Raw genomic sequence first — 19,043 nt, 5'->3', positions numbered from 1 at the left:
GTTAATGTAAAAATATGACGATAACAAATGTGAGGTTTCAAATGTCTTTTTATATTTCAGTAAAATCTACTTTAATACACTTTGAAACAAGAGTACAACAAAATAGAATATACTTCAAATGTTGAATATACAAACAGTTCAGTCTGAACACAAACATCTTTCTCTCCATCTTCCCTCTTTTCAGATAAAAAAAATGATAATAAATGAAATGTCAGGGCAGAGACTCACCTGGCAAATTGACCCTCTGTTTAATCGAGATGTAAAGTGACCTGGGATGACACGCTTGACTTTGTCAGTCGTTTTACATAAAGCTGCGCAATTTCCAACGCCTGTTTTTTTTTAATAGTTAAAATAATTGTTTAAATTCATTCTGGATCTTCCAGTTGATGTGCATCTCTATTTAATTACTGTGTGGACTTTTTTTGTTACCACGCAGTCAAGATGTGTTGGTTTGTCAGAAAAAGAAAAAAAGAAGTACTGAGCCAAGATTGTTTTTGCCAAATGCCCCTAGACGCTGGAGGATGCACTACAAGCAATTTGACTGCTCATCTACAGTATGATGAAGATTCGATCTACATTAGCATTAACAGCCTGACAGACAGAAGAACTAATCATCGTAGAAAAAAGTATTAGTTCCCCTTCGTTTCAGTAATACTGTGCTTGGTACAAGGTATCAAAACACAAAAAAACAAATATTTCAGCTTACCGTTCAGACAATACATGAAAAAAAAAAAAAAAAAGTCAAAATTCCAATCTAAGGCTGCTCTGTTAACTTTAGCTCCGTAAACTGTATAGTAGGTAAATATATATATATTTATGTATATATGTACATACATGACCATTCTGTCTGATATCTTTCTCTGTTAGAGCTTCTCGCAGCTCTGCTTTCTCTTTCTCTCCCCATCTCTCTCTCTCTCTCTCTCTTTCTCTCCATCTCTCGCTCTCTCACATACTATAGCACCACCCACACTTGATCTGCACAGTGATATAAGTAAAAACAAACAAACAAAAAAAAGTTGCTGGTTTTAACATCGGTAGAGACAAAAATTCAATACAAAAGAAGATCTCTAGAAAAATCTTTTATACCCTCCCCTTCCCCCGCTGTGTTTTTTTTTTTTTTTTTTAATTGATAGTTCACATTTTGGTTAGTTGTAATTATTTGCCATATCATGTAGTGTAGTGCATCTGTTTTCCCAATTTGAGTCAGTGATAGCGATATCCATTTACAAGGCGTTAACTGTAGTGATCAATGTTGGTCCCTTTTACCTTTTGCCCCAACGAGTCCCTTTAAAAGTCTTTTGTGTGTATTCCTATGTTGCAGGGCGCAGCTGGAGCTCCATACACAACTGTTTCGCTCAAAGAGGTTTTTCAGTGTGGTTCTGAGGGAGACCGGCTCAGTTAGGTAAAGTTCTAGGCAGCAACAGGGAAGATTAAGTGAAGACGGGTTCGGGACTAAAAAAAAAAAAAAAATAGGCCTTCAGGAGTCTTTAAAGTCTCACAGACTGCTGCTGGTTATTACAAGAGTCAAAAAATGACTTCACACATGTACAAAGTAACCCTCTCTGCGGGAGAAGGTAACCATGGATGTTGGTAGACGTATGTGTTTCAACACTCGGGTTCTTCTGTCTTTATCACGTCAGGTGTTTCCAGTTTGATTACCACCTCAGCATCTACCGCATCTGATTTGTTGGTTTTGGGGTTCGCCTGGTTCTGTTGGACTGCCATCGTCATTGGCACCTGAACAGCTTGGACCTGCAGACCCGCAGCCTTCAGCTTCTCCACAGAGACCCCTCCGGTGCCTGGCCCTCCTATCACCAGCTCTGAGCCATTGATGACGCCACTGATGATGCGAGGCTGCGCCGTCATCGTCTGGTTGGCTGTCGTTACCGTGACTACCCCGCTGCCGACGCTTCCCGGCTGCGACACCACCAGAGTCTGTTGCTGCCCCTGTGTCGGCACTGTGAGTCTCATCACTTGCGCTCCTGGGGCGACGTTGACAGGAGCCAGGGTCCGCACCGTCAGGGGGCTTCCGAGGAGGCTGATGCCCGCTGGCGAAGCCCCGACACTGTGCTTGGCCGAACCCGTGGAGCCCTGGAGCTGACACTGAGCTAACTGGTGAGCTGGGATTGTGATAATCTTAGCCAGCTGGACTGTGATCTTATCTCCGTTCTCTGCTGTGGCTGGGACCATGGTGGGGATGGTCTGGATCACAACCTATGCCAAAGAGACCCACACAGAAATTTAAGATATAAATTTGATCTAACAGTAACGAAATAAAGACGAGGGACACCTCTTAAAACTACCCTCTAACCCTTCTATCTCTTCATGTGTACACACCTTCTGTTGGGAGTTGGTGCCACCAGCAGTGCCGACAGGAGAAGTGTTAGTGAGGAGGGTGGTGTGGCCGGCAGCCCCCGTTGTTCCTGCTGGCTGCTGCACAGCAACTGTAGAGATCTTCTGACCCAGCGATGTTGCCATGACTACGGGCACCTGCATAGCGACCCGCACTGTCCTACAGACAAGAGGTATGAGAGGAGAGGGAGTCAAAAATCAATTCTCACAGTTGGGACAATACGTTGGGGGGAAGTTGCGTTCACTGCAGGTCTTCTCTCCGCAGGGGTCTTACCTGGGCCCGCCGGCGTTTGAGATGATAGCCGTGTGAGATTGCTGGTTTCCGTCTGGCGCTGATGAAACGCTCACTATCCTTGGAACCCCTGTAACCGTCGTGCCACTTCCTGCCATCGTTTTGTTGCCAACCGTGACAGGAGCTTGGACCACGTTGGCTCTGTTGCCCCCCCGCAGGATGTTGGGCCTCTTGGAAGACGACAGCTCGGTTGCTTGGAGCAGCATGTCTGACGGTGGCGGCACGCGCTCGTAGGAGGCGGTGTCTGAGCCCATCAGATGGTCGTCGCCAGGCATGTCTGCCTTGTCGTCATCGATGATGACGATGTTTTTGGGCATCTCTTTGAACTGATAAACCAGACGCTGTCCCTCTACCTTGGCGAGGATGCCACGTTGGTAATAATATCTGAAGACAAATGACAGTCGGGAGTTTTAGTATTTTACAAAATACAAACAAGCTTAAATCTACAATAATATAGCACCACATAGACTCATCACCTGAGTGCCCGGCCCATTGTCTCGTAGTTCATGTCTGGCTTGTTTTTGTGTTTTCCCCACAGTTTGGACACAGCCTTTGAGTCGACCAGTTTGAAGATGCCCTTCTCCCTCTGGGTCCACTTGATGTACCTGGGACAGGTGTTCTTGTCCTGGAGGAGGTCCAACAAGAACTCCCATAGGTAGGTGGTGCTTCCTGCTGGGAAACAAAGTCAATGAAGTGATCTGCTAAATGCTAATCCATCTACTGTGTGTCCAGAGAGAAAACATCTGCATTTTACAGAGGGGAACATTACTACTGTTAAATACCTTTCCCTTCTCTTGGTTTCTTCTTGATGCCGAGGTCAGGTGAGCCATTGGAAAAAGCTGACTGATGTGTCTTTGGCTTCCGTCCAGCTACAAAAGGAAACATTTTACAGATGATTAATAATTTGCCTTGGTTCAACTTGTGAAGTTCAGTTGGGACCCTGTGAAACTCAACTAGATGGTACTCTACAGTTTTTTCCAGTCTGTATAGTTCACAGTGTGGCTGGAAGTTTTGGTTTAAGGCTTCATGGCCTGGCTCCACACTCTGGTTAGGAGGTAAAGTTAATCACAGAGCCGCCAGATGTTTTTCCACTTAAAACTTGGTTTGAACCATTCAAAACATGGTTATTCCTGCCTGCAGCTTTGATGCACTGTGGTTTTCTCCGTGCTGGCACAAACACAAACTGCAAGCTGTTTTTATCTTACCTCTCCTCTTCCTCACAGGCTCGTGGTCAGGCTCTGGTTCTGGTTCTTCCAGCATTGTGACCATCTCTTCATCATCATCATCCTCGCAGCAGTCCTCCGTCGTTATCTCCACCTCTGTCTCTGAAATCATGTCGGGGCGCATGGCAGCATGGAGGAAGTCTGGTGTCGCTACGTATGGCGGGACAAAAGCTTCTAGACGGAGGAGAGAGTTTAAGAAGGGTGTGTTGTTGGATTAAAGTTTGGTTGAGAAAATATTTAACTTAACAGACGGCGTGTCTGAATTAGGTTGTGTATTTTACCTGGGCTGCGATCTTCTCTGAGGCTAGAGGGGGAATCCATACGTAGCAGAGCCTCAGCAGCCTCAATGGTCTTGTCAGAGCAGTGAACACTGGTGCCATGGACAGAGGCCTCCACTGAAACACACACAGAATAATGATTATTGATTAACTCATACTTTGATAAAATTAGGTTATTGATTTTGAGTCCATATAAGTTATACTTTATTAAACTCTCAAAAGGAGAACTTGAATCCAGCTCAAACACAGCAGCCTCAAGTTCTGTATTTACATGCTCTACTATCATTTCACCAATAAAACACCAAACAAAACAACTTCACCATTTGTCATCTCTATCGCCACATTGATAATACAGAGGTGCACACAGAAATCAACTATATGGCGCCCCCTAGTGAAAATCTGTTGCTTATGGGCCACTGATGTAACATTTAGTAGACAACAACTTCACTCTAATGCTGACACAGTATGACTTGATGTAAAACAGGAGATGTATTTATTTGCTTCCTTCTTTGCCCCAAATAACGTAGTTATGCATAAAGGAGTGATTTTATTTCTGCACTTATGGATTCAGTTCAGAAGTTCAAGACACTGTGATACTGTGTTTAGTGGTTCCCTCAGAGTGACATGAGTTAGGGTCAGGGAGGTCAAACCGAGTAAATGCTTCAGCTAACACATACTGCCGCTTTCTGATGTTAACATGCAAATCTGTCAGATGCTGCTGACCCCCCCCCCAAAACAAATGCAGTAACTGCATTCTCTCTCATATTTACACAGACATGACATGAAAGAAACACTGCTGTTAAAACAAATCGTGGAATTCAGCCTGTTGTGAGGGAAATGGTGCGTGCCGCATCTGGGACTATGAGAAGGAACCCGGAGCACCTGCTGCTGTTGTCAGTCACTGGTGGGAAACACGAGACTCTTTTACACCCTGCCCTGTCCATGTTTGGCTATCTCACTGAGGCAACAGGCACTGCACATGGGGGAGAGAAATGGGCTATCTTTAGACTGCCGCACTCACAAACAAACAGGACATGCTGATGGCCATCACAGCAGAGACCCTATAGCCTGCTGGACTGCCCTTGAAAGCAGGCAGCTGTACTGTAATAAGACCACCAGAAGGTGTGAGGTCAGAGAGCTGCTGTTTGGCTTGACCTATATCACCACATATACATACCTCTGCTATTTCAAGCCTGTCCAAATTGTGGAGTTTGATTTACCTCAAAATATAAAATGATGAAATACTTTGAGAATTATGTAACAGGTGTGAACTATGAGTGTGTAATGTAGACAATTTATTTTTATAAGTTTAGAAAATGTCTATTATGAACGTATTCTACTAGGTAACGGCGCCAAGAATAGTAGCGAGTCCGACAAAAAGCAGTGCTGCCTGTGATGACTTCCGTGTTTACACTCCTCATCCTTTCCCTCCAGTTCTCTGTGAAGAAGCACACAAATCCTCTTGTCACTCAACACCCACCTCACCCGTTATTGGACAACTCTCACATTCTGATCCCGCCCCCGGTGAGCTCTAATTGGCCTCTTTGGTGACGTTCTAACGCGGCGCGTATACCATTGGACTAAAGAGAACATCAATCACATGTACGCCCCGCCTTCTCACATAAACAATGCTTCCGCCATCGAAAAGGGACAAAAAATACTTTGAAAATTGCGATTAAAGAGAGATGAAAAACGACGCGGTGTCCTCCATAACACACCACTCATGAGCAGAAACGGTTAAGACGCGAGTGAAATAAAAGAAAACGTGTGTTTGTGTGTATGGGTCGGTGTGGTCGGAGGCTGGACCTGCACTTGAAACAGGGAAGAAAGCGAGTGCAGGCCGCCCCACGCTTCAACCAGGGGCTGCCCACCGCGACGGAAACTATCAATACACTTTATCACAAGATGGGATGTTGGAAATGTTTTTAAAAAAGGTGCTCACAACACCCCAAATTCAGACAAATACCATAGTAGTCATGTATTTTATAAGGGCAGTAGAGTGTTATTCAGGGACTATTTCTGCACATTGTTCCCACAAACAGAACCAACTAAAGCCACCTACGGAGAAATACTAAAACACACGTCTGTTTTCATAATAACAGAGGAAGATATCCGTCGCTGTGTGCCAAATCCATGCGAGTAAAAATAAACCCACATGTCCTTCCGACTCAGACAGCGTGGCAAAGACGTAGGAAAGACAACATCGTTACACTTCCTGGTTTTGCAGAGCCGCTGTGCCAAAACCGTTACCTCTACTCCCGCTACTGAGCGGAACAATATCCCCCCCAAAACATGCAAAACACACCTGGTGCAGGTCACTATCAATCCGTGCAGACTGATCAGCTCTGCCAAAGTTTTTCTATACCAAAAGCGGGTTTGATAAAACGCCATGCAGGGCTACCAAGGTGATCACTTCCTGGCTGCCTCCATTAACAAACAGCACACTGTTCAGCGGCCCAGCTTAAAAACACACAAGCCCCGCGGTCACGGTGACTCCCGGGTCAGGGTGATGAGCACATATCGATACGTTACCGGCTCTGATGAGTAGATCGAGCTGATTTGCGTGCCCCTCATGCTGCGAAGTCGCCATGTTTTTCCCTCTTGCTGCAGATTCACATTGACTTCTCACTGAATTGTATGGGAAGCTACTAGCTCAGATCACTCCGCCGCTAATGGGAAAATCTCCTCGATTTCAACGAGACGCACAACAGCGACAGAAAGGTATCCCTCCGCCGCCGACACAGGAAATCCTTCCTCTGCCCTCCCTCTCTTTGCGTAGTGAGTACGTCAAATAAAGCTGTAGCGTTAGAACTCTGCTTTAACAATCCCTCTGCACAAAAATCTAATTATTAAAGAACAAAGGTGTATTCACTAAGAAAAGTAAAGTTGAACAAGACAGTGCAGCTAAGCCAGCTCAGTTCAAAACAATGACTTCTTTTTATTTTAAGATGGTGACTGCATGTTTGTAGCTCTTTTATGGCATGTTTTGTTTGTTTGTTTGTTTTAACCATATTTAACAAGGATTTCTATACAAACCAAAATGCACTCCTAAAAATGAATCAGTGCACCTCTTTGTCACTGACTGTACTAAATTCCATATTTCAGATTGCTTCTTTTATTGTTATTGTTTTATTGTTTGTTGCCACCATAAATAAAGAATATGAATCTGTCATAACACTGCATTTAATGACGTGCAAACACCTGTTAATAATTTACAGTTCCGTTTTTAAAATTTGCTCAAATTTTGTATTAAATATAATTGAAGCTCTTCAGCTGACACACGCAGCAGTTGGGTCATAGCAGAAATGTTGATTAACAACATCTTTTTTTTAGCCTGTTTTTGTATGATGTCAGTCTTTTTGTCAGAGATTCATCAACATGATGTATGATTTATTTCTAAAGAATGGTCATTTATTCATCAAGTGGCCCAATCTAAAGGTTCTAGTTTCTTCAGCTAAGGGTCACAGTCATGGTTGCCAAGTAGGTACTGATGACGAAATACAATCACACTGTGTGCAGCACATTTCTCATTTGGGACCAGACTTTAAACTACACAAGTAATTCACAATTTTCTCAAAATGTAGATTTTCAATTGTACTGTGCAAATGACTTCTAAAAAAATGATGTGCAAGTGGTTAGATATTCAATTTGGGGCAGTGCAAATGTATATAACTTTCATAAGTACGCCATTATATTCTCCCTGTCTGTCAATGTATTTAAGACTGAAATACATCACTGGACACATCACTATTAATAAAGGAATTAAAAGAAGATTAATGAGTTAATGCCGGACACTTTCACTGTCCATGAAGTAGCAACTGTCCAAAATATCCACATGGTGGCAGTGTGTGGACACAGAGAGCTGCAGTCCTCACAGTGTCACTGCAGATTCACACTGTATGAGAAATATGCCCCAGTGCAACCCAACCACAATAAACAAAAGCAAAACTTTCTGTGCTTTTCCAAGCTTTAATCAATGTATTTACCTTTGATCCAGATTCATGCGAACTCGTATTCTAAAGAAAACTTGTTTTGTAACTTATAAGCACTTTTCCAAACACAGGAACCAGTGAAGTCAGGAGTGACTGGAGAGTAATAAAAGCTGTACATTAAATACAGGGAAAGACACAAAGCATGAAGAACAGAGCAGATTAACATGTACAAAGTGTACCACATATGTTCAGAAGGAGGCGTCAGACACAGACACGCAGCTATGTTTGAGCAGCTGCTCTGGCAGCAGCTAAATATGTGTAAATGTGTGAATATAAACCATGGCATTTTTCATGGTAAACTCAAACGGTTGGCTTGTTGTTTGAAGAAAATGAAGGGTCACCTATGTCTCACAAGTCCAGAACCAATGTTTGATTTGTGAAACATGCAGCCCGTAACTGTGGTTTGATGATCAGCTAGATGAATGCAAAATTCCTCATTTTGCCAGATAAGAGGAGACTCAGAGAATCTCAGCAGAGAAACAGGAAAAGTGCATCAAGAATAGTAACAATACAGAAATAAACATGTCTCCATATCTCAAAAAGAATAAAACAAGTTGCTTAGTGACTGAGGAGAAGTTGTCTGGGCATTCTGGGTAATTTGGTGCATGTTTCTTAACATTCGTCATTTGGTGTCCTGATCAACAGTGACATCTCAGATAAAAGGTCTCATATGAGCCACTTTTCAAATCTCTAAGTCTGGATCTCTCTGAGGTGAGGTAAATACAACTTTGTGATTAATACAGGAGTAATCATGTCTCACCTGCCTCCCTTTCTGTCTCCACCTCCTGCTCATCGCCCACTTCCTGCATCAGGTACGCCTCGTCATCATACACCAACACCTGCGCTGAGTAGCTCTGCTCCTCGGCCGGGCAGGCACCAGGCACCTCCTCCACTATGACAGCTGGGTAGTCCTCAGCCTCCTCTCTGTCCTCGACCTCCTCATAGGCCTCCTCGGCTTCACACTCGCCTTCCACCTCTCCTTCCAGCTCCAGGTCCACCTCACACTCACCCTCCTGAGAGAAGAAGAAAGCAAGATGGTTAAAAAAAAGTTTATAATAAGTAAATGAGACAGTCAAGCTGTTGCTTATGTCTGTGTCCCAACCCACCTGCTGGGGGTCCTCCACAGCTGTGACATACTGCACCACCCTCCCGCCAGTGTCGACCAGCACCACTGAGGTCATGACTCATGCTCCTCAGGGATCAGCAGTGGCAGCCTGTGATTCGCCACAGCACCTCCGCCTGGTAGCCCCTGGAACAAGAGGACACAACTGATAAACAAAACTTAAAAACACATGCATTAAATCGCCAGATTTTATCGAAGCAGAGTCGGCCTGTTTGCCTGTCTCAGCTGCGTGCTTTGTCCTTGATCATAACAATGGATGTCCACCAGCTCCAGAGTTGCTGTTGTCTAGCCAATACAGAGCTTCAATCCTCTCGTGAAGGAAATTTCCCAGTGGTGATCCATCAAGAAATAGCCCAACCTTCTGTAAAACATGCTTATTTGCTTTCTAACCGGTGTGGAGTGAGTTTTAGAACTGCTGGTAGTGATTTTGTTACCGTTGGACAAAGCCAGGCTAGCCGTTTCCCCCGTTTCCAGTGTTTATGCTAACCTGAGCTAACCAGCTGTTAGCTTCACTTCGTTTACCATATAGACATGAATCATATCAATCTTCTAACCCGACTCTTGGCCAGAAAGCGTATTTCCCAAAATGTCAAGTATTCCTTTAAGTCTCATTCAGTCCAGATGCTTTACTAAAATGAAATAAAGGTTCTGCAGACGAACTGGCAAATCTCAACTGTCCGCGCTCAACAACCTTCACGAAATAAAAATCATCTGAATGAGACACCTTCCTCCATTAGTCCCGACTGTAGTCCAACGTCTCATTAAAGGCCCAGATCCCTTCCATCTCCTCCTTTTAACTTTGGCCTGCAGGAAGTGCCTGTCTGCTATTACAGGAAGAAAATGCACTGACAGGAAGCCAAGTCATTCCCTCGAACACGTGCTCAGTGTCCAGTGATCGAGGCAGGGTGGACTGGAGCCATGGTAACAGTTGCTAAGAACCACAGGGCCCTCAGTTCCTGTTCTGTGCTTCTCTGTGGGATGACAATAAGACAAAGGGAAAGCTGGAGCATGGAAAGGCTGATAGACACACACACACACGCTGTGTGGCGTTGTTTAAAGTGACGCTGCACCTGCTCTTACTTTGCTCAATTTTTGAAAAAGGCTGATTTGGCCATGGACCTTCTGGGATTTGATGGATTCTTGCACCGGTGAGCACAAGTAAAAAGTAGTGCAACTCTCAAATAATATGGAAAAAATCTAATCTAACTTAAAAGGTCCTCCTGGGGAGCTTCTGACCTCAAGTAGCACTATGAAGCAGTTTTTTTTTTATGAGTGGGTCCTTGTTTTGTTTATCTCATGATACGTGCACAAGGAGGTGCCCCGGGTCTAAAAAGGGAAGCCAATGTGCAAGTGACTTGAACCTGCATGCATTCTCTCTAATGGCCAGCAGGGTGCAATGCCACTGTCTGCAAAAAATATGATTGTATAGAAGTCTAATGAGAAAATGAGCCCACTTTTCACTTGATTTATTAACTCAGTAAACAGTATGCTAAGTTTATGCTTCTTCAATACATGATGTTCATGTTGTCTAATTATGGGCCTTTTAAATGATAAAGCAGGGTACGCTTTCAAGTCGTTACTACATCAACAACATTGGTTGGATAGCACAAACATGGCTTAACCCCAGATTCACAGAGTATAGGTGTAGCTGTAGCCGTAATTATTTCAATGTGTTTTCAGTTCATGGAATTTAACATTTTGGCCACCTAAAAAAGTTCAGTTTGGTTGTACTAAAAAGCCCTTAAGGGAGCTCTGATAAGTACATTTTGTTTATTGGTTTAAAGCCTGTTTTTTCACTAGAGATAATAAGCATTTACGTCAACACAGCTAACATTAGCTGGTAGCTAGTGTTAGGGTCTGCGCCACCCTCATTCAAATATGATCACTTCTGGCTCCAAAAATCCAAGATGACAGCGGTCAAAATGCAGACTCAAGGCCTCAAAATGCAAGTCCACAAACCAGTGAGCAACATCACGGTGGCTATGCCCATTATTTTTTACAATCTATGAAGAACACACGTGCATGCACGTGTGTTCTTCATAGAACACATAGATCATAGATTGCGATACACAGTCCTGCCACTGGTTTCATACTATTTCACAGATCTACAGGTGGTGGTAACACAGTAAGAAACAGTGATGTGGCAACAACAACAGGGAATAAGAGGACTGCAATCTGGTAAAAATGGATGTAAAAAATGCAGGACTTGATTGACAAATCAACTTCACAAGTGTTTTATGAGGAAAGCAATGCATTTAACGCCTCAAGGATACACACAATACAATTTGTGTAGTGACACCTGAAGTAAACAACTTTTTTTGTTTACAAGATACCTCCACAGGGTACCTTTAAGGTATCAGTACACTTCCAACAAGGTGCTTGTCGTGTGATTGTAAGTGTTGATTGTTAAACAGCGTGTGATGCCGGAATTGAGGCGTCAGATAATTTTCGTAATCTACGTCACAAAATGATTGACTGAAGTGTGCAGAACTAAGATAATAAACAGGGTTTGTGATTGTGCATTGTCTGTTACCCACATGTGTACAAATCCTTGCATACTGCCTCTCTGTGAAACGGCATCACCTTCACGAGAGGCCGGTCAGAACAGGTAGAAGCAGTTTCGCTTTCAGGCGTGATGCTTTTTACAAGCAAGTTTGTTTGAAAAATACTCATATCTTTGTTAAAAAAGGTATCAAAAGAACAAACACTCTTCTCCTCATCAGCTATAGTCCATCTGCCCTCTTGTGAGCCGATGGTGCTCACCTTCTGCTTGAAGATAATCCTGCACAAAATTCTTCAAATTCCTCTGTGCACAAAAAGCAAGCATTAGAAATAACGGTTTCTCACGGACAATTTGTCAGCGTTTTGGAGAACAAAAGTCATGACACATTTAAATATAACCAGAACCCAATATCCTTAAAAAAACAGAACTACAGCGTCCTGTAGCATGGTGTGTGAGTACTTGCTCAGTTACTCTAACTGTTTTATAATAGATGAGCTGAGCTGGTTTTCCCTCTGCTATCGAGACCAACATGCTTATCAGCTCAGATGGAAATCTTCTAATCAATGATTCAACATCAGCACTGTTGAAAGGCAATTCAGATTTGCAGGATGCATGCAGGGGTATAGTTCACTGACAATGTGATATATCCACAGGTCTCACAGAAAGGCATCTATAGTCCCTGGAAATTAGGACACTGCAGGCAGACAAGGTTTATTTCATTGATGTTTAATTACACAACTATAAAGACCAAGGAAAAAAACAACTGTTTAAATATTTCACACTTGACCTGTTGTTTCATGCCGTTTGTCTAGCATAGAAACAGGCTAAGCAAAGAAAGGCGTGAACATGTGCACTCACTGTGCTGTGTGCAACACTGCGTGCCGTTACTTTGCTGTTAAACTGACACAAGTTATTATGTAAGTGCATGAAAGAAGTGGAGATTGTGACAAACTGGAGTTTTTGTAATCTATTCGGCCTGTCAGATGTCTTGCATTAGTAAGCCAGTGAGAAAACGATGAGAGAAAGGCGTCAAAGTACAAAGAGTCTCTATGTTTTCACTGAAATTACAGTATATATTGATGAGTAAGGATCAGCTTTCTTTCCAATCTCCAACAATTGCATAGTGTGCATATACAGAATATGCAACTTGCATGGGAGAGTTTTAAAATGGGTCAATCACATGCACTCACACACACACATACACACAAAGCAAACACACAGATGATTTGTTGAGAGATGAGTTTCTCAAGCCTGACCTGTTGGTTGAATTGAATCAAACAAGTATTTCAGGACTTGCTGGACTAGTGGAGAACACGTGGCTGCTCATTTCAAACATAGATGAGGGAGGCCACATTAGTATTTCAACTAAGCATTTCATTCAGGCACAACCAGCAGGCACCTGAGGATTTTAATGCATTTTACTTACCACACATTACGAGCAAAGACATTATCTTAAAGGTCAAAAGACAGTGAGTGGAACCATTGCTCTCCTTACAGTTAGCTGCTAGTCATGCTGGTATTGAAGGAATTGAAACTACTTCTGCTGTAATGAAAGTCATACCAGATAACAGCAACAGCTAAAACGTGTCATCAATAAAGGGGTGTGAGAACATATAGTTTTTAATGTTGTATTACCAGGTAGTAAGCAGAGGAGTGTCTTGATTCCATTAGAAATCTTGCTGTGGTTGAGTCAGTTGCAGTCTGAAGACTTGAGGAGGTGCAGCAGAGTCATCCTGACACGCCAACTTTCCCACCAAGAAATCCAGATGAAAGAAAAAAGAAAAAAGTCCAAAAGCCAATGCGCTTTCGGACAACATGCAGGCTTTCATCTTTACTTCACTGCCGTTTAAAAATCCACAAAAAGATAAGAAGGAGGATGAAAGAGTGATGCTTTCTTCACGTGTCGAGAGAACGCAACAGGGGTTTCTCTCTCATTTTTTTCAGTCTGTCTCTGACTTTCTCCCACACCTTTTCTCTCACAGCCATGCATCCATCCATCCAACCCCCCCCCCTCTGCCTGTACGCTCGCTGTCTGTCTGTGTGCTTGCCTGTTCCCCGGGTGGAAGGAACCTCTCAGAGCGACTCAGCACTTCTCAGACCCTGCCCTGAGCTCAGATCACATGACAAGGGTGGAACGAACGAACGAACGAACACGCACAGACGCACGCGCACACACACACAGAGTCACATGATCTTTCAACAACAGAGCTTTTGTTCCAAGTAACTGGGGCTGCTGGTAAAGATACAACGCCCTGCCTTGTGCCCTGCCCTACCCTCCACTAACACACACACACACACACACAAACACAGTGATGACACAACGAGCTAATACAAGGCGGGTGTGACCTCAGGATTTACTTGACATCCACCCCCACAAACCCACACACACACCCACACACACCCACACACACCCAGACATACATGAACAAAAATAAAGTCCACTGTAACACAGTTGCTGTAATGTCATCATTATGTTATGTTACACATCTTATGATTGTAGCTCCACAGAAACACATTTAAGCTCATTCAACAATCAGAACAATCTGTAATTTGTAATTTTGTAATTTTTTTTTTTTTAAAGGACCAGTGTGTAGGAATTAATGTAATTCCCTTCCAAGCGTGTAGGAGAACCTACAATGGACGCAAAATTTGCAAAAAACATGACAGGTCCTCTCTAAAGACAATGTCAGGTTTGTCTGTTCTGGGCTACTGTAGAAACATGGCAGTGCAGCATGGAAGAGGACCCACTCCCTATGTAGATATAATGGGCTCATTCTAGGATAATGAAAACACAGTCATTCTTATTTTCAGGTGATTATACACTAATTAAAATATACTTATAAATATTATACTAAATTTATGTTGTCTGTTCCGCTAAATGCCACAAAATTCTACACACAAATCACTTCATTTTCGAGCATATTTGCATCAGCTTCGTTCTTAAAATTACTCTTCCCTTTCTTGCATTTCACACCGCACTTTGAAAAAACTTGAACAGCAACAACCCCTCCTCCCTCCTATGTCCCACCCCCGCACTCCCTTGCCTGCACTATATATAGTTTTCTTTTCTTTTTCCCTGTGATAGCGGCTGGAGGTGAAAGCTGTGGAATCATATCATTAGGACCTAATGATATGATTGGTCAGAGTTTTCACTGACTATTATGAGAATTGAATAATGATTATTTTCTATGCCTGGTGGATTTCTCTAACATTTTAGAGTGTCATTAATAGCATTTTAACCTAAACAAAAAAAAGTGTAAAAATGTAACAAAGTTAAGGGTAGCTTTAACTTAAACACATGAATACACGTCTTGTCCCGCAGTTTAGCCAACAAATAAACATTAATCAGGGAAAAATGCACTGTCACGTTAGATAGCTAATTAGCTTAGCTGCGGCACATTAACCAGTACGTTTAAACATGTCTTACCGCTGTTAACAAAACATTGTCTGCTCATGGTGGCTCATGGCACCTTTTTGACCCACGTGCCGGTGAAGAAATCCGTCAGCCAAGCATATTTTTTACCAGCCAAACTAATAAATTGCCTTTTTAACAGTAGCTAATAAGCAGCAGAGATCTGTGATGTCGAGTAGTTTATGTCCCGTACGGTAAAAGTTTGCAATGGTCTGTGGCTGGCAATCCTTCGCCTCAGACCGTCTAAAGCACTTGTACAGTTTGGCAGTGCTGTTTAGACGTGTGCAAAAAGTGCACAGTATAGGGACAAACATCATATCTGATATTTTATTACATGATTATTTTACATAAATACATTACAACATTTATCCGCCAGTGTTGTTGATAGCTCTTGGAGATTTACCCACCAAAATTGAAAATCTACCCACATTTGGTGATTGGCAGATGTTCATTTCGGACCCTCAGTTTGTTTACATACTGTCTCTCATTCCTCTGCTGGGCCACAATCTGCCAGTTAATGTCAAATATCAAACACAGACACCGACACATCCAATCCAGCTGCTGAGATGCACTGAAAGTATTTTTGACAAGAAGAGTGCTGACTAAGTTTGATTTCAGTTTGACTTTAACATTTTTTGTATGCCAAGTAAGTTCTCTGTTAAAAAATAAGCCATTCACAATGTGTCCAACCACACTTTAATACCTCAATTAATTACAAAAAATTGAATGTTTTTTAATCATTACATCATAAGGGAGCCATGTTAACTTTAAGCTTCAGACCTGGAAATACTGTTAACACCAACTTCCATGTCTGACTCATGGCCTTAAAATTGTGACATGATCTTAAAACATCTCAGCAAACTGAGTCAAACAAGTGTAAAAAACATGTTTTGACAAAGTATCTGAAACATCTAACTGCACTCATGTTTCCAAATCTTGTCTATATGTCTCCAGTTACCAAGCAGAAACCTTCAGAGCACCATTCAATTGTTAGCTTAGACTACAGGATCTACCAGCTGAGTAAAAGGCAGGCTTGTCAATCATTTATGCACACAAAGCAGCTCTCCCTGGAGTCCAGGCTTCTGGCCTTTGTACACCAAACACCACTTCTTTATCACACACAATCACAACCCATAAATCCAGCAGCTCCTAAAACAAACTGAGGAGCAGTAACTTAAAACTGACAACTGTAGCAGGACTAGACCATTACATGATGCACATTCAGTGTCTTCAGATGGTCTACAGAGGTCAGTGCTCAGGAAAGGAGATTATCCACAAAAATAACATACAATACAATTTGAAGCATTCATCCTAAACTGTAAAAATGATTGTATAACTAGGATAGTAGTTACTGCTGATTTCTTATTTTAAGAATTAATAAAATATGTTGGTCCTTTATAAGTGAAAATGCCCCAAATTGTTTGACTTCTGCTTCATGAAAAGTAACATTTCATATGATTGAACACTTTGACCTCTGGCCATTAATGAGGGACAGCTTTAATTCATTTTGACATTCTATGTTCTAAAATAAGTTATAATTAACAACATTAACAGGTTTTCCACTTTCCTGAATAATGGAAATAAACAAACCTACATGCAGGTTAAAGTCTGAAGAGTCAGGACGTCATCTGTTGAGTGTTCATACTTATACACAATTTCCAACAAGCTGATGAATGATAAAATGGACAAAGCTGAGTCTTCTCATTTTGACAGCAAGTCACCATCATCAATAGCCTGCTCATCACCACCTGTTACTACATCACTCTGTCATTCAGCACAGCCAGTATAGTTTCAGTAGTCTTGGCTGCTCAGGATAATAACTTGACACATCAAAAGAAGATCACAACCCCCACTCTTCACTGACACAGTTGGTAGGCCGCCTGTTTGCATTGCTTACAAATGAGGAGCAGTGGAAAGACAACAGAGGGATTATGTCAGACATGTGCAGCATGATACCGTTGCTCCTCAGTGTCGCTAACCTAATCAATGAATTATTAGCCAGCTCCTGCATCATTTACATTCAGCAGTTTTACACGAGTATGTCCAGCTGACCAATGAAACTGTACTAACACACACATACATACACACACACACACACACACACACACACACACGCTAATAACACAAACTATTAGACTATTAGAACAGCGTACATGAGCAGCAGCTGAGAAGAAACACAAACTGAATATTGACATTAACTTGGCTAACATTAGCTGGCTAAGTTAGCATTCTTCACAAAAAACAAGAAGCTGTCAGCAATCTTACAAACACATCATGTGGCTAATGTTGGCTAATGTCAGCTCAGCTCACTCACCGTCAAGTGCTTCTTTCAGCCTCTTGCTGGATAAATAAGTTCACAGGCAGCAACTGGTCGTTGGCCGCTCAGCTAATGAGAGTTTGCTCCTTGTCAGATTGTGACATCCAGTAACCTCTCCTCTTCTCCTCCTCTCCGGACTCAGGCTCCGCTCTGCTCCCGCTGCCGCTAACCCAAACGTTAACGTTAGCTGCTGGTTTTCATGACGAAAGGAGCCCCAGAGCCTCCGGACAGACGTGTGTGAGGTCCGCGGATCTGCTGCTGTTGAAAGCGGGACAGTAAATGAGCAAAGCCGCGGCCACCCTGCTGCTCCACTAATGGAGACGGACTGAGTATGTCAGTTACTGCTGCTTCAGGCCAATTACACCGTGACGTCACAGCGTACAATAAACAACCACAACGTGTCAAATGAAAGCCATTGAACTACTGTTTGTTATGTTGTGTTCTTACATTTTTTGATTTTTTGATTGCAAAAAATAATACATAATATTCGTTTCTACTAACTATGAGCAGAGAATAAACACAGTATAAGCATTATTTTTTATTTGTTCTTTCTTTAGTGGGGGGCTTTAAGGCAACAATAACGATCATCTGATCATCACAACTGTCACACATAATTTCCCCCAAAAGATCCTAAACATCTAATAGCCAAACGCTCAGCTAAATGATCAAATAACAGTTCTCTGTCTCCACCAAGTGGTCAAACAGCTAACTTTAGCACAGTGCCATGTTAATAAGTGAGACTAGTTCAAATGAATAAGTTAATACATGACAAAACCGATTTAAATTGTTCATCCAGCACTTTTTATTTATTTAAACAATGTGAGCAAATTATCATGACAACATGGGCGCCATTTACAATGAATTAACTACATAAAACTGTCATTAATTATAATTTATGTAGTGCACCAGCAAATGTTTTTAAAACACATCAGCCACCTATCTTACAGAATTGGAGGCATGTTACTGTTCATTATCATCCAACTGTAAAGGTACAAATCAATTCATATGAGTTAGCACTGTAATATATGAATCGTTGGTAGTACAATAAGAGAGTAAACATATTCTGAAAAATAGATATGCACAAATATATGAGCATTTTATTGGTATCACCTCATACCTGCGTTAAAAAGAAAATATAATTGGTGCAATATTTGTTTTCACTTTGTGATCTGTTCTACTAAAAGTGCATCACTCAGTACAACTTTCGAATTAGCAACACAATAAAAATAGAATATTAACACTTGAACACCTTAGCCTGCATCTACATTTATACTATATTAAAGTGTCAAAATGTATATCTGTAAGGTAATGTTGGACACTGGTATCAGCTTAAGAAAGCCGAACTATATGTGAATCCCCACTCAAAAATTTGTACAGACTAAATTACACAATTAGGCAAACTTATAATTAAAAGCCCTCTACCTCATCTGTACACAACACATTCACATTGCCTACATTAAGACGCCTTAAAAGCAACTAATGTTCCAGTCAACTGCTCCTGAACAGCTTTGCAACACTGCCACCTAGAGGAAGCGAGACATAAAGGGAGTC

General features: G+C 42.1%; 1 protein-coding gene across 6 annotated transcripts; it reads right to left on the bottom strand.

The window, feature by feature from the left end:
• Positions 1 to 30: 30 nt before the first annotated feature.
• On the bottom strand, positions 31 to 17,789 carry elf2b (E74-like factor 2b (ets domain transcription factor)). Of its 6 annotated transcripts, none has more exons than XM_053333887.1 (10): positions 17,490 to 17,789; positions 9,244 to 9,386; positions 8,898 to 9,150; positions 4,149 to 4,262; positions 3,850 to 4,041; positions 3,427 to 3,513; positions 3,121 to 3,316; positions 2,627 to 3,028; positions 2,338 to 2,512; positions 31 to 2,214 (listed from the first exon to the last, which is right to left on the bottom strand). In XM_053333887.1, the coding sequence occupies exons 2-10, from the start codon at positions 9,316 to 9,318 to the stop codon at positions 1,606 to 1,608; spliced, it is 2,103 nt and encodes a 700-aa protein (XP_053189862.1). In that variant the 5' UTR covers positions 9,319 to 9,386; positions 17,490 to 17,789; the 3' UTR covers positions 31 to 1,605. The 6 variants fall into 6 exon arrangements, with proteins under 6 accessions (XP_053189862.1, XP_053189872.1, XP_053189880.1 ...); XM_053333897.1 differs by having other exon boundaries at positions 3,121 to 3,313; XM_053333905.1 differs by having other exon boundaries at positions 3,850 to 4,038.
• Between the last annotated feature and the right edge of the window lie 1,254 nt (positions 17,790 to 19,043).

This window comes from Scomber japonicus, chromosome 2 (assembly GCF_027409825.1).
Source record: "Scomber japonicus isolate fScoJap1 chromosome 2, fScoJap1.pri, whole genome shotgun sequence".
NCBI classification, from domain to species: Eukaryota; Metazoa; Chordata; class Actinopteri; order Scombriformes; family Scombridae; genus Scomber; species Scomber japonicus.
This window is presented reverse-complemented; position numbering and strand designations above follow the sequence as displayed.

Excerpts from the sequence above, each read along its gene's own strand:
- elf2b (XM_053333887.1), bottom strand. The coding sequence starts at position 9,318 with ATGACCTCAGTGGTGCTGGTCGACACTGGCGGGAGGGTGGTGCAGTAT. Across the intron at positions 3,317-3,426 it reads GAAACCAAGAGAAGGGAAAG|CAGGAAGCACCACCTACCTA; the intron begins GTATTTAACAGT and ends TTTGTTTCCCAG. Across the intron at positions 2,215-2,337 it reads GCACCAACTCCCAACAGAAG|GTTGTGATCCAGACCATCCC; the intron begins GTGTGTACACAT and ends TCTTTGGCATAG.